This window comes from Corapipo altera, unplaced genomic scaffold, assembly GCF_003945725.1.
Source record: "Corapipo altera isolate COAL_440 unplaced genomic scaffold, ASM394572v1 245, whole genome shotgun sequence".
NCBI lineage: Eukaryota > Metazoa > Chordata > Aves > Passeriformes > Pipridae > Corapipo > Corapipo altera.
This window is the reverse complement of record NW_020885060.1, coordinates 146,557-161,714: the sequence shown is the minus strand read 5'-3', so window position 1 is coordinate 161,714 and position 15,158 is coordinate 146,557. Positions and strand designations below refer to the sequence as shown.

Here is a 15,158-nt window from a genome sequence, read left to right as displayed (position 1 = left end):
CAAACTGAAACCAAGTCAGGCCATCAAAACTAATTTCCTCCATACTCAAAGTAAAACACTGAGCCATCTTGAATTATTAAGACTATTTTAATGCCACCTTTTTTCCAATAAATACATATTAACACTTTCAGACACTTTTCTTCTCTTGTTCTGAGTCAAGTAGTTGTTTGTTGTTTCCAAGATTGCCCTTCAGTACAAGAATGCAGGACAGTAGCAATTTCCCCAGGAAGCTCACAAAAATCCCCTTTTAGAGGATTTCCAGAGCACTATTCCAAGAAATAAAAAGCAAATTAGAGCATCTCCCACATTTCTGGGAGTCTTTACATGTACTATGGGTCTTGAGATGATTAAATGCCACTAAGTAAGCAGGGAGGCTTCTACCAAAAAAAAACTCTTAAGCTTTCTTTGAGATAAAAAATTATCTTTCATCTCAGCATCAAATTAAAAAGTGAGGATTATCAAAGACACCAGTATTTCTGTGAAAATGTTTATGAGACGACAGGGAAGGATCTGCACAGGGGCTCTCCAACACCTTCCCTCAGAGCCCGTCCTGCTGCTCTGACCATCCCAGCCCCAGCTTCCTCTGGGAATGTCAGCCCTCCAAGCCACTGTGGGGAGCTCCTGGCCCTTTGCCACCCCGTGCAGGATATTCTTGGCAACAGTGATAAAGGCACTTGTTCCAAATAAGGAGAAATCTAGAAACTGGTTTGTCTTGGCGCTCTTGGAGCCGAGCAAATCCGCCAAAGCTCCTGGAGCCGGACACGGGAGGGGGGGAAAACACCCACAACAAACCCAAATGAAGCAAGAGTGAACTTCTGACTGTCTGTCTCTCCAGTACCAGCCAAATCTCATTAAAGAGCAACGAGGATGAAATACATTGACAGTAAGTGCAACGGACTTGATGAAAGACCTTCAATTGTTTATGCTAACCCAAAGTTTCAGTTTCACATTCCACACAAGCTTTCCAAACAAGAACAGTGCCAGAAAACATGGAAGAATGATCTTAATTTTACCTTTATTTTTTTTTTAACCTGTCCTGCAAAATACACAGGCTATGAGGAAAAACCGGGCAGCTGGGGTTGGGTGCTTGTGGGTTTTGTTTGTTATTTTGTTGTTTTTTTTTTTTTTAAAGAGGGCTTTCCTAGCTAGGATAAAAATGCTTTGGCTTGGTTGTGAGACAGAGCTACATGTTCCTTCAGATCCCAGCGTGGCCAAAGATTTAGCATTTGGAGAAACAACATGCAGCTGGTGGAGGCAACAGAGCTGCACACACCTTGTTTGGCGCCATGGAGCAACTACCCTACAACCCTCACAGTTACTACCTGCCAGAGAGACACCCCTATGCAAACTGAATAATTTGGAAAATAAAAACTCCAAGCTCCAGTCCCACTTCTACTCCAAATATTTATGATTTAGTCTGACTGCCCCCGCTCTATTTCCTCCACTTTGATCAACTAATGACCAAGAAAAGCAATTACCAGCATAAGAAAAATATATTCGTGGTATCTTTGAACTGCTGTGGCAAGTGTAAATGCATTACTGCTGTGAGAACAGAGGAAATAGTTCTTCAGTGGCTAAGATGAGAAATGAGGGCAAAACAAGTAGGAGGAGGTAGGGGAGAGACTATTATTTTATTAACTAATTAGATCAGTGTGGAAAGAAAAGGAGCCTGCAAATCTCTGCGTTATTGATTCTGAAGAGGAAGCTGCAATATACAACAGAGATAATGAAACACTGGGATTTGCATTCAAAAATGGCTTGTCCTGCCTGGACAGGGGAACAGAGTGACCTACAAAATAATGTAGTCTTTGGAGTGGGGGGATAAATGGATAAATACGTCACTGACAGCTGTTTGGGAAAAAAAAAAACCTGGTCTTGTACTCTGCTCTTCAAAGTCTTCCAGTGCCAGCACATGAAAGAGAAGAAGAAATCCTCTGCCCTTTCTCTATTTCTTGTAACCAGCTTATGAACCATTATTATACTCCTGCTTTCCATGGACATCACCAGTTCCACTGTTGTAGACTGTCAGCTATAGCACCACCAAAAAAAAACCAGAATAAACCCAAGCAGGTCTGCAGGCCCGGTGGGCCTAAAACTGACTGAACTACTTCAACCCCACCTGTGGCTTGGGTCAGACTCTGTCACAGCAACGCCCACCACACTGTTTCCCAGAGTGAAGATGGTGCTGAAGGACACCAACTGAAAATTCCAATAACCTCTCCAAAAAAATTTACATGACAAACATGTGGGAACAAATATTTAACACTAAACTCTGCATTTCTACAAAAACACTCCAAGAAAGAACGGAACATAATGCCTTAATAAAAAACAAAAATAAATATATAAACAAAGAGTGGAATTTGGAAAAATATAAATCATCCTTTATTAGTGATTTCCAAGGGTGCTCATTCAAAAACACACTCTGAAGCTCAGAGGTGCACAGGCAGCTGCCTTCCAAACCTGAAACACTGCAGTTTAAAGCCATGGTGTAATTTAGAATAATATTATTCCTGAGGTTCTGGCCTGGCAGCTCAGAGGCACTGCCAGCTCCCAACACAGGTGCAGGCTCTCAGGCATCCATGAGAAAGGGTTGATGGATTTTGGGATGTTGCTCTTTTTGACCTGTGCCCCTTCAGAAAGAAGTGATGAAACGAAAACCTCCTGGCAGTGGGGTAATGGTAGGAGAACCCACAGGAGGGAGCTGCAGGAGAGGGGAGGCTGCAAGTGGGACTCACAACAGCAAGAGATGGAGATCGTTGGGGGGTTAGTGGTGCTAAAGGTACCAAAGAGGCTGAACTCCAGGGATTTCCAAGGGTGGGAAAGCTGTGAAGTGAGGCTGATGAGGACTTTCAGAACCCTGAAAAACCACCACATGTGAAAACCAACTGCACCACCTGCCACAGGATTTACTGCCCAGGTGAGGTGCAGATCACCTGCTCAACACCCCCATGGCAGGGATGTGAACACTCACTGTCTCCTCCTCTGGACACTCACAAATCCAAACCGCCAAACACACAAAGAAAACTTCCAAATTTCAACCACCAACAACCAAACTCCTCCTACAGCCCCTTCCCACAGAAGGTGGGGGAGCCTCCTGGTGCAGCTCTAATGCTGCCTGTGAGCTTTGAGTGTCCTCCCAGACTGGAGCCCTGGCCTCCACCCTCTTCAGATCACTTGATTTACCAGTGGAAACATATGCTTTTAAACAAAAGTATAGGTACCTACATGGACTAATCACATTTTTAAATGGCCTTCATCATTATATGTGTCAGCATCTTCCAGATGTGGTTCAGGCGATGTTACAAGCACGTCATTTGTGTCTTTGTTCCTCTCCCCAGAGGAAAATTAAGTTATGATTAAAGCTGTGCCTTCACTTCACTCAGCCCATGCACTTCAGTGGAGCTCTGTGCCAACAGCTGGGGGAACCTATGGAAAACACTTTCTTGAGAATATTAAGTGTTTTTTTCTCAGGAACTCATTATTTTCAAGGTCATTGAGGTTGGGGAGGTTGTTGTTTGGTTGGTTTTAGTGCCCCCTGAGTCAGCAGGACATGCCTGGTGGTATCCAGCACAGCCTCCCACAGCTGCATGTTTGTGGCACCGAGAACACTCTGGGCCTCTCACCCTCCAGCCCTGGCACCACCTCCTGTGGAAACCCACAGGGAAGGAACCAACACTCAGCAGGATTTTTTCCAGCCTCTTACTTGGTAACAACAGATGTAGAACCACAAATACCCTCACAGGGTGAAGAAGGGGGTTTGTTTTAGAACTGTTACGGTGGATGCAAGGACACGAAGAGGTTGTGACCATGATGTGCATCACAAGTGTTTGGCACCCAGTCATCTGTTGGGACAGAGCCCAGCACAGACTCCAGCTCCCCCAGATCCCAAGAACTCCAGTCTTCCCACTGACTGGCATTACTCACAGCAGTAGCTGCTGGTTTGGTACAGACAGTGCAGACTCCTGCCCATGTAAATCATAGTTCAGAGCAGTGTTGTCCAGTCCACAGGAAAGCACAGGAGAGCATGCCTGCTCTGGAAGAGTCGACAGATACCTGCACCTCCCAGGTCTGCAATGGTAGGAAGTGTTATGCTGACTTTGGGAATCCCTCAGCTTTGTGACTGAGCTCCACAGCTGTGCTCTCTCAGCTCCAGTGATGATCCAGTACAGGGCTATGATCTGCTCTCCTCGATGCCACGGCACCTTCATGGCCATCAGTGGTGGGCTGAGCATTGCAAAACATGATACAATATTGCCTGTCTACCCCAAATCTATGGTAAACACCTCCAACGGGGAGTTCTCTGATGGCCTGTCACTGGTGATCACACTGATGGCCAGCACAGTCCTTCCCCTGCTCACAGGAGCAATTCTACACTATATTGTGGCATTACTCCAGATTTACACTTTTACATTAGGGTAAAGCACCAGTCCTAAGCCACACACTTGCCTGGGTGGTTTAGTTATATTTAAGACTCCAAGAATTTTGCCTACACAAACTCTTGCAAAGTTTTAAGTTCTTTGAAACCTTGAATCATGTAAAGAGAACTTTTAATTTAGTGAGACAGTGTTTTGGCAAAAGGGTTTTACAGGAGTAACAACCAACGAAGGGGAAGCATTCCACAAAGGTACCCAGCAAACACCAACCCCATGCAACTTGCTGAAAAACAATCCACTGGTTTTAAGTCACCCACAAGAGATTAAGGAAGGAGGGAAGCATAAAGAAAGAAAGAAAGATAAAGGGAAGAGAAAGAAGTAGAGAAAGAGGTTGGAATGAATAAGGTTGGTATAGCTACGTGCAGCTCTGTCTGGAATAGCCCTGCTCGCTGTGAATGCCATTTCTCCAAGGTGCAACTGGAAGACTGCAGCATTTACTGCAAGAGGCCTCTGCAACAGCTCAAATGAGCAGGGATTAGCACCTACAGAACTGCTGGGAAGAACATCCAGAAGAGAAGTAAATGCCAATTTTACATTTTGCTGGCTGGAGCCCCAGCGTGGTACAAGCTGCTCCACCTCAGCACGGGATACTTGAGGAATTTTTGGTGCCAGCACAGGAAGGGGTATCCTCATCTCCCCACAGTGAGTTTGGGAGCTGGGCTGCACCATCCCAACACAGGGAGGTCAGAGGGCACCTCCTCCCCGTGTTCCAGGCCGTGGAGCTGCATCTATTCCATCTTCCAGGCACAGTTAGATGTGGGAAATGGCCTGTCAGCCTCCCAGGCACACCAAGGGCTTCTCTCTCCATTGGTCAGGGCATTTGCTTTCTCATCACCAACAACTCCCAAACGTTTCCCCCTGGTGTGTTACCTGCAAAAGATCCCTTGGTGTTTGTCAGTCCTGTACCTCTGGTTTACATGGTCTACTTGAACTCCAAAAATGGCAGTGCTCCACCTCAAGTGTCCTGCTGTGAGGATTATCAGGGTTTTTTTCCCCATACTGAAAGTATTCCACATACATTTTTCTCCTGGCTATCAGTGCTGGGGAGAACCTATCCCCTTCTATGGTGCATCTAGTGGCAACCAGTGATTCTGTCATCAGAGTGAGCCAAAAACCCTCTCTGGAGAGTAGCCCAGTGGAGTCTGTGCTGCTGTAAGGCACGTCATTTACAGAGAGAAAGGCATCTCCCACCTCCCATTCTCTCCAGGCATTTATGTCTCCATTTTGGATGTATTTTCCTTAAATTGGATCAACTGGTGCTACTGTTTCATAACTACTTTCTAGAAATGGTGGCACAGAGGAGAGTTTAGTACTCTGCACATTGGACTATTATTCCTAAATGAAATTCGATTTGAGACCTTCTCCCCCCAAAAAAGGAGAGCATTCCTCACTTGTTCCACTGGGAACACTTCATTAAACTCCGACTCCTTCAGATGGCCCTTCCCACAGTCTGTTTCTCTTCAGGAACTCAGCGTTTCACTCTGAGATTTGGTTTAATGCTTTACTTACAGACTCTTCCCAGTGAACCAAACTTCATGAACCCTACACAGAACTAATTTCCACTCCCTTCTCACACATTCTGTGTTGACCCACCTGACCCTGGATCACCTGGATCACCTGGAAGCACCAGGTATCTCACCTGAGGCCAATTCTTTACCTGGAGAGAACTCAGGGTAACTGTCCCATCGTGCTGATCTCAGCCTGGGAGATCAGAAGCCCTTTTTGCTGCAGGAGCTCCCCAACCCCACACCACCAGTTCAGCCCTGCCATCCCACCACTGCACCATCCCACGCTCCAAGCAATTAAAAATCCTGCTGTGAATTTATGCAGTTAACACAATTCTTGGCTACCACACAGAAGACTCCCTGATGTACAAAGGCTCTCCTCCCACCCCTCCCATCACAGCATGAAGGGCACCACACTGGCATCCTCTTCCTCTCCAACCCCAGCTAAAAAAAGAAAATGCACAGCAGATGTTGGAATTTTTAACCCCACCATGACGGGAGCCTCAGCTCATGGGAAGTCAATGCCACTGTCTGCCCTGAAAAAGCCCCCTGGACCAAACAAGCCTCTGCACTGGGGTACAAGTGGAAAATTCCATCTTTCCCACAGTGCCAGCAGGGATGAGGGGATGGGGCAGGCTCAGCACAAGGACTGACACTGAGCTGGCTCCTCCAGCTGCAGATGCCAGGGGACATCAGGCAGGACCCTCGAAGAGGGAAGCTCATTGAAAGGGCTCCAAAGCCCTGGAACAGTCCCAGACACTGACTGCTCTTTGGAGAGAACATGCAAGAGAAAGAATTGTGCCTTAGAAGACAAAAGGCTCAAGTTTGTGACTTCAGTTTCACATCATTGAAACTGGATATAATTAAATCCTGCTTTTCAAGAGATGTTCAATTCCAAAATGAACGTCTCTGGGATGCAGAGAACACTGAAAGTGTGAATACACTTTTTATTTAACCTCAAAATCTATTTTTACTCCAGAATCCTAATGCTCCACGGCTGGAACTTTCTCTTCCTGCCGGCATGGCTGGGACCAATGGAAAGATGAAGAAAATAAAGGCAAATGAATGGGAATAACAGCTCCCCAGGTGTGAGGCAGGTCTGCAGAGGGACAGTCTGTCTGCAGGGAGCTGCCTCCTGGAGCAGCTCCTCCTGAGGGAACAGGAGGAGCAGGGCACAGCCCAGCTTCTCCCTCAGTCTCTGCCACGACAGAGGCCCCATGACCAGGACCTTTGCAGGGCAGGCCCTGATGCCCTGTTGTTAAAGCATTATTGTAGCATGGCCCTTATTCCAGCTTTAACCTCAAGGGATGATCCAAACTATGAAATATGTCTGAAATCTGCTTCTGTCCTGAATCACCAGAGCGAACAGAAAGACAAAGAAATAAAGGTGAATGCAGGTCTGTTTGTGGTAACTTGGAGGTAAGGTGAGAATTTTGGCCCATTGGGGGTGCCAGCTCCCTCTCCCATGATAGAGGTGCCTTGCTCTGGTCCTGCAGTGGGAGGAGAAGGAGCAAGGCCCCAGCTGAACAATCCAGTGCCTTTTCCCCATGCCAGGCTCACAGAGCAATGCTGGCATGGACTGCATTCCATGCACTGATCCACACACGTGTATTTTTTACATACAAAGACATGGTAAAATATCTCCTCCCTGGTGCAGAAAGGGAACAGTTTAAAATCTTAGGCAAAAACATCACTCTGACCCATCAGCTGCTGTTTCAACTCTATGTGATGCACATTCCAGTCAAAAGAAAACCCGATGTTTCTTTCTGTAATAGGCCCATTCCAATTTCCAGCAAACACACAGAACATTTCTTCTTGCTTCCAATGGCTCATTAGACCTTGCTCAGTCTCTGGGATCACTGGATCTCCCAAGGAATACAACAGCAGAGTGCAGAGAGGTCAGATTTCACAGAGGCAGGAGTAAGTAACCTGCAAAGCCAAGCAGAACACACATTGTTCAGGCAGGTCACAGCAAGGCCATTTCCATCTTGGGGAACACACCAATAATCTGACTTTTTACACATGTACAATCAGATGCCCCAAGCCTGCTGTAATTCTTTATTAGCTTTGCAGCTGTTGTCTTCCTCATGAGTTTATCAGCTTGCACAGCTCTTGGGTAGCTGTTCTTAATTCACCTCAGCCAGGCTAAGGGTGGGGTGGCCACAAAGAAGCAAAGGGAATAAACAAAAGCTACACAAGGAGAAGGAAAAAATATTTTTTTTTTAAAAAAAAGGCTGTTCAAGAGGGAATTCAGGAAAGTTATTGCTGTTTTAAGAAATTATAAGTGGCCACAAAGGTACAGCCCAGGCCTGAACTCTATCCACTGAGACCTCTTTTGCACATGGATACACTCACTCGTTCTGTGTCCAGGTTACTCACCCAAATAAAGGGGGAGCAGCATTCCTGGAGATGAGGACTGGGCCTTTTAGGACCTAGACCAGTTGAAGGAGACCAAAATTCCAGTCCAAAGCCACTGCAACCCGATGAAAGCACATCCTTGCTGGTGAGTGGGGCTGTGCAGGTGTGTCTGCTCAGGTCCAAGCACGAGCACTGCCCCACCAGATAAAGCAAAAGCCACAGTGCAGCTGCTGCTAAAGCTGACAGGGTGAACACTGTGGGCTGGGAAGAGCTAAAAAAAACATTCCTCTGGTTATTTGGGAAGCAGAAAATGTGAAATTACCTACTGTAATCTTTTCCTTTGCTTTGACCAGTTGCTCTAAGCAACTCTTCCCAAACTTTTTGAACAGCTACTGGGCACAGTGCTGATGGAGATGCCTTTTTTTCCTTACATAGCATTTTCCTCATAATAGTATGCAAAGCCTTCCCTAAAACTTTCTTCATCAATTACCTGTCTAGAAAATGAAGAGTTGGTGTTACAAACTGCCAGACTCTTAATATGATTGACTGTGGCTGGTTTTAGTCAGCAAAAGGTCTCCAAGTAACAAATGACTTGTCCATTTGTTCTCTAACAAGAAGGGCTGTCAAGGCCTGAATATCATTTATGCTCAATCAAACCCTAATGCTGATGGAAAACTCTGGCTTTTGGTGACTCTTGATGTGCCCCACTGGGGCTTGGAGAAATGTATCCCCACTTAACATGTCCATGGATAATGGATCTGAGAGCCTTCAGCTCATGGCTCCTTTGGGCCAGGCCTGGAGCTGTAAGATATGAATTAACTGAGATGACAAATTGCATAAACATGTGTTTCACAGTTGGCACTTCCCTGCTAAATGCTTATGAAACTGTGAACTATGGAAAACAAAAGATGGATGGAAGAAGATCTCTTTTTACAAAATTATTTTTATAGACAAAAAAACCTAAAATAAAACCCTAAAATAAAACCCTAAAATAAAACCCTAAGCTTGATGTGTGCAAGCCCACAGATATCCCTTATTTTACAGCTGGGGAACAGCAGGAACTTTTCCCTGCTAATGAGACTTTATGATCTCAGATACAGAAAGATTTGCACTTTATTATCAATAAGAAAGTCCAAATTCAAGAAGTGACTTGAAATGCTAGAGACTGGCCTGGGGATATAGTGAATACAGAACATTTCCTCTCACCATACAGGTGGTGTTTACACGAGTTTTAGATGCAGTTCAAACAAATCTTTTACAATATAATAAAATCATTGACTAAGGCAGAAAAATCCATAAGAGTTGATTTCTCCATTTTTTTTTTTTTTGGTGTACACACTGGTCAAAATAAAATTGACTATAGAAAAGGACAGATTATTATTTTGCCAAGAATGGGTCAGATTATCCTTGAGGTCCCCTCCAACCTGGGATTGTAGGATTATTAAACTGCAGTGTAGCTGACATCAGTCTATTGTAACTATGCTCTCCTTTAAAACATTTTGCAGAATAATTAGAGCTGGAACAAAGGGAGCTCAGAAAATTGCAACACTAGAGTTTTTTTGTTTTTTTGGAAGGAAAAAAAAAGAAAGAAAAGAGCTGCAAGGAAGTTCTGATATTCCTTCTAAATTCTAACAAATACTTTGATTATACTACACTTTGCCAGATCTGGCCTCCAACTTTGGATTTCATCCAGTTTCCTGAAGAAAGAGAGGAAATCCAGCACAAAACTTTGGTTGTGCTCTTTTCTAAATGGCAAAATACAACCCACCAATTTCACTGGCATTTCCATCTGTGTCATTCAGCAACACGACTGAAGGAATTTTCCCGAAGCAGAGAAGCAACTGCCCTTTCTGTCTGTTTAAAATTGCCTCAGTGCCACACCCAAGCTTTACAATAAGGAGCAGTAAAGATTATTTCATTATTTCCATTTGGATATTCCTTTAAGAATTCCAAAGCAGTGAATCTGCAGTTGTATATAACAGAATGAGGAACAGAGGAGCCTCAGCACCTATAAAGAAAACTACTAAAAATGGCAATGTGAGCTTTTACCCCAAAGTGTAACATTCTGTGAAGGCCTCAGCGTTGCAAATATTTAGCATGTGAGTAGTTCCTACTAAAGCAAGATTCATCCATCTTTTTCACTGGTGGAGTTTTCTTTTATTTATATATATTTTAAGGCAACATATTATGAAAGTTGGAAGGAGAAGAATAATCCCAGGAGGTGGGTTGACCATCAGTGTCCACGTACGGCCCCAACACAGCATCTCAACCCCAGGGAAGGCACTGGCTGAGCCAAGCCACGACTTTGTGTCAGCAAGAGAAAGCCCTCAAAGCTTTTTTCCCAACACTCCCACATGAACATCTTCCCTCTCTAGTGCAATACCCTGCAGAGGCGACTACACCTAAAAACAATGGCTAGGAAAAGGTTCCAGCATTCAGCACAAGGCACGTGCTGCCTTCCAACCCTTCCTTCGTTGGTTGGCAAATGATGATGCACAGAACTGCATAAGGAAACAAAACATCAAAAGATAAAAATTAACTTAATTTACACAACCAATAAAAAAGTTTAAAGCAATGATAGAAAAATAATATAAAGGCTAGATACATTAAATGCCAGTTCAACAGTATTAAGCTTTGGTAGAACAGGTAAAGAGCATAGCACCAATCAAATCCCACGTCAGCACAGGCCTCAGTACGCATGAGCCGTGATGAAGATGTAAATTTTGGCAAGAAAAGTGGTGTATGTTCCCTGGCGCCACAGTTTCATCTCCACATCCAACAGGAAGTCTTTGGGCTCCTTGACTTGGCGCTGCAGGTACACGATGCCGGTGTAGGAGTTGAGCCTGCGGGTGCTGAAGTAGCTCTCCTCGTTGCCCTGGGTGATGGTGAGGATGATGTTGTCCCCGGCGTAGGCAGGGGAGGGGCCGATCCGGAAAATGTGGGCTGGGACCACGATGTTGGTCTGGAAGTTGAGCTGGTAGTAGGTGATTCTCACCGGGGTGTTCTGGCAGTCCAGGTAGTTAAAGCAGCTGATGCGTTCACACCTCCTGAGGAATGACACAGGGAGAGCCTTCAGTGACCAGGGGACAGCAGGGAAAATGCATTTACCTCAGAGTGTTGCAAAATATCACTAAACCAGTCCCAGATTTCAGAGTGTTATTAACAGGGATAGTACCCAGGGAATGGTCAGGGCAGGCTCAGGATGGATCTCGGGAAAAGGTTCTTCCCCCAGAGGCTGGTTGGGCACTGCCCAGGCTCCCCAGGGCAGTGGGCACAGCCCCAAGGCTGCCAGAGCTCCAGGAGGGTTTGGCTGATCCTCTGGGGCACAGGGGGTGACTGTTGGGGATGGGCCTGTGCAGGGCCAGGGGCTGGACTGGATGATCCTTGTGGGTCCCTTCCAACTCAGCATATCCTGTGATTATCCTTGTTCTGCTTTTCCAGTGCCCATAAAGCATTTTAAATTATGTAACTGTACTGTAGTGTCAGGAAAAGATCATGGATATGGGGAGTGGCATTGGGAAGCTCCACAGCAAAGAAAGAGCCAGTCATGCTGCAAAGCATGAGCTTCGAAGAGGAGTCAGTGGTTCCTCACTGACAGCACAGGGCTGGGACAATGCTCCAAGAAAATAAGACTAAAAACCCTTGAAAAGGTAGCTGAAACATGGGGCTGGGAAAGAAGCTCCTCAACTGGTAAAGCAGCTCAATTCTCTAAGGCAGGAAAAGTATTTTTTTAAGTCATAAGCAACTAAATATGGGTTCCCAAAGCACTGGCAGATACTAAGGCAGGAAAAGGGAAGGGACATTTTGGGGCTCCCGTGCTCCTCAGCAGCTGGGGGTGTGCCCTTCCCAGAACCCTGTGGCCTGGCAAGCTCAGTATCCTGCTTCCCTCCAATGTTTCAGCAGCCCCTGAGGAGCTGCAATCTGAAGATTAACCAGGGAGCCCCAAACCCACTGTAAAAGTGGAGCTCTGAGCAGCCTGGCTGCTGTGAGAGAAGCAGCATAGAAGATCTTACTTTTTTAAAACTAAATTATAACCAGAGCCCTTTCAGAGCTGCAGCAAGGAGAGCTCCAGGATCTGGTGCCTGCTGTTCCAGCAGCAGTTGGGGAGCAAACAGGGGCTCCAGGGCTTGGAAGAAGGAAGAATAACCAGACACAAACTACATGGGGAATGTTTATGTGCTCCAGGTACCAAAGCAGTTTCTCAGAGCTCTGAGTACCTACACCCACCCACAAACTAAGCACTACAGGACTGGCCTGGCTGCTGGTGTTGTTCCAAAGGCCACACTCACATGTCAGACACTTTTCTGTAGTTGGAAGGGCACTCGAAGGACAGGCAGCGGAAGCTGCCCTGGATGTTGTAGCAGGTCTCTGCAGTTGAGCAGTTATGGGTTCCTATTGCACACTCATCAATATCTAAGAAGAAACACAAGAAAAAGGCATTCTAAGTTCAAAAGTGAGAATTAATCACAGTTGATGGGCTGTAATTTGCTTATGAGACTGTGTGCCTGAGGATTCTGTGGGTTTGGCTCTACAAGCCGAGGGCTCTCGTCCTCACCCCCCAGTCACTGTGTCTCACCTCCACAGTACCTGTGCCCCAGACCAGGGCTCTGGGAACCCCCCAGGGCACACCCGGGGTGGGAAATGTACACCCAGGTGAGGTGTGTCAGGTCCATCTCTGTGCACAGACACTCACTGGCATTTGCAGTGACAGAATAAACCACGGTGATGTAAATTCTGACAAAATTCTTCAATGTCTAAAATGTCTTCTATGAAAAAAACCTCCTTCCTTGACAATACCAGGCAATAAGAGATGACAGACCCACCTGGCAGCGTGTGCAGTAAACAAGGGAGCCCACTCTTCCCTACAAGCAGCTTGTGACACTTTCCATGGTGTTTGACAGTCTCTCTGCTTGGCAGAGAGAGTCCACCCAGCACATGGCCAGGCTGGCCTTCTGCTGCAGGGGAACTGTGTTTCTTTACCTGTACTTTAGAACCACTGGCACACTCCTGTAACCTACCTGTTCTCATCCACACGCAGTTGACCAACACAGGGTTTTACTTTCCGTGGAGAATAAACATGGGAAGGGAAAAAAGTTCTCAAACCCAGAGATCCCACTTCCCACTGCAAGAAAGACCAAGCATGAACATCTAGACAGATTTGCTTGTGTAGCCATGTTGTCCCTGCTCCTGAGGTGTCAGAGATGTGCTGTAACTAATATTAAAGCCAGGTTGGAGGCAAACAGAATTAAGTGAGTAGGGAGCAGTAGTCTAAGGCAGCGGAACCCTGGAAGTCCCAGACCAGCCCACAGCTGTATAAGCTTCTCCCAGCTGTTCTGATGGATGAGAGCTTTTAGTTTCCTGAAAGTCATGGGCCAATTTTTACAGCTCCACAGGTCACTGGGACTCCCTGAACCAGCCCAGTTTCACCCTTAGAGCTTGCCTGGTCCTGTGAGGGGTCTCCAAGCAAACGAGGGGCTCCTGCTCCGTTCAGCAGGTGAGGGCAGTGCAGTGTGCCAGCTCCAGGGCTGGGGAAGCAGCCAACTGCTTTCCAACAGCAGGGCCACAGACTTGGGCATGGTGTGGGCACTGTGGGCAAGCCCTGGAGCACGAGGGACAGTCCTTGAGGAAAGGAGGCCATGTCTATAAATCCCTCACTCACTGCAGAACCTGTGAGAGAGCGATGGCTCCTTCCCATGGATGAGGCTGCACAGGGTCCACGAGGAAACAAACACCCCACCACCCAGCTGAGAGGGGCCTCCCCCTCCTCAGAGCAAACACACTCTGGTGTGCATGGATACCCTCTGTCTGACTCCACATTAACCATTCACAGCTATCCCTCAGGAATAAACAGATCCTGTCAGGATAGAACCAACCCATGCTAAGGCCAACAGGACCTTCTCACTGACTTTTTGAGAAGGGATAAACTTGGGCTGTGTCAGAAGAATTATCTGTGCATGAAGGTTGCTCTGGATTAAAGCAGAGCAACAAAATTAAACCTGGATTTAAAGCAAGCAAATCTAAAGCAAAGTTCTCACTGCACAATCCAGGAGATGAGAGCTCTCCCAGGGCACTGTGAAACATGGGAACTCAGGAACAACACTTCAGAACAAGGCACACAGTTTTGAACATTTAAGATATATACATAAATATCTCCCCACAATGAGGTGTAATTACAGAAGGCAGTAAAGAACATTTAAAGCTCAGAGACACTTTATGCCCCAGAGCATAAACGTGGTTACCCAAATAACACATATCCACAAGCCCAAGCCATGAGCCTTAAAATGCTGAAAAACAGATGCAGTATCAAGGATCCAGCTTGAGCAGCAAACATTGGCAAAGATCATCTCCCAGTCACATTGTGTACTCCCAAAAGTCTAGACAATGCACGGAGGCTTTAAAATGAAATAAATGCTAACAGACAAGGCATGTGGACTGTGCAGGGCCCTGCAGCTCTGCCAATTGTCACAGAAGAGACAGACTCCTAGAGGGAAACTATAACCTCCCACTCCCTCCATTCCCCTGGGATGAGAACTGATCTCATACACTGAACTGGTTGGTTTAAAACTCTTGCAAGGAAAAGTATACAATAGGAAGTAGGAGAGAATCAAAGCAAAGTAAATCCCTTGCTGATTCGGAGCAGTGCCCCTAAGGTGAAAAGAAAATTTCTTCCACATTGCAATCGTTGTCATGAAAGCACTCCCTCCCTGCACCACTTTGGCTGCACTGCAAAATACCACAGGCAGTTCCTCCAAAAAAGATCCATATGTTGAGACAGTGTTCCATGAGATACAGCTCGTCTGTTTGAAACTAAAGGTACAAAGAATGTGCCACCAGTAACTCCGAAGAACTGGTCAGACGATGA

The 15,158-nt window shown here is 46.1% G+C and overlaps 1 protein-coding gene across 2 annotated transcripts in view; it reads right to left on the bottom strand.

The window, feature by feature from the left end:
- Positions 1-9,449: 9,449 nt before the first annotated feature.
- FBLN2 (fibulin 2) overlaps positions 9,450-15,158 on the bottom strand; it is a 111,844-nt gene continuing 106,135 nt past the window's right edge. For both annotated transcript variants that reach the window (XM_027668966.1, XM_027668967.1), the window contains 2 exons: positions 12,586-12,709; positions 9,450-11,343 (listed from right to left, as the gene is read on the bottom strand). In XM_027668966.1, the coding sequence (XP_027524767.1) occupies positions 10,986-11,343; positions 12,586-12,709 (482 nt within the window). In that variant the 3' untranslated portion in view covers positions 9,450-10,985. The remainder of the gene's footprint in view (positions 11,344-12,585; positions 12,710-15,158) is intronic.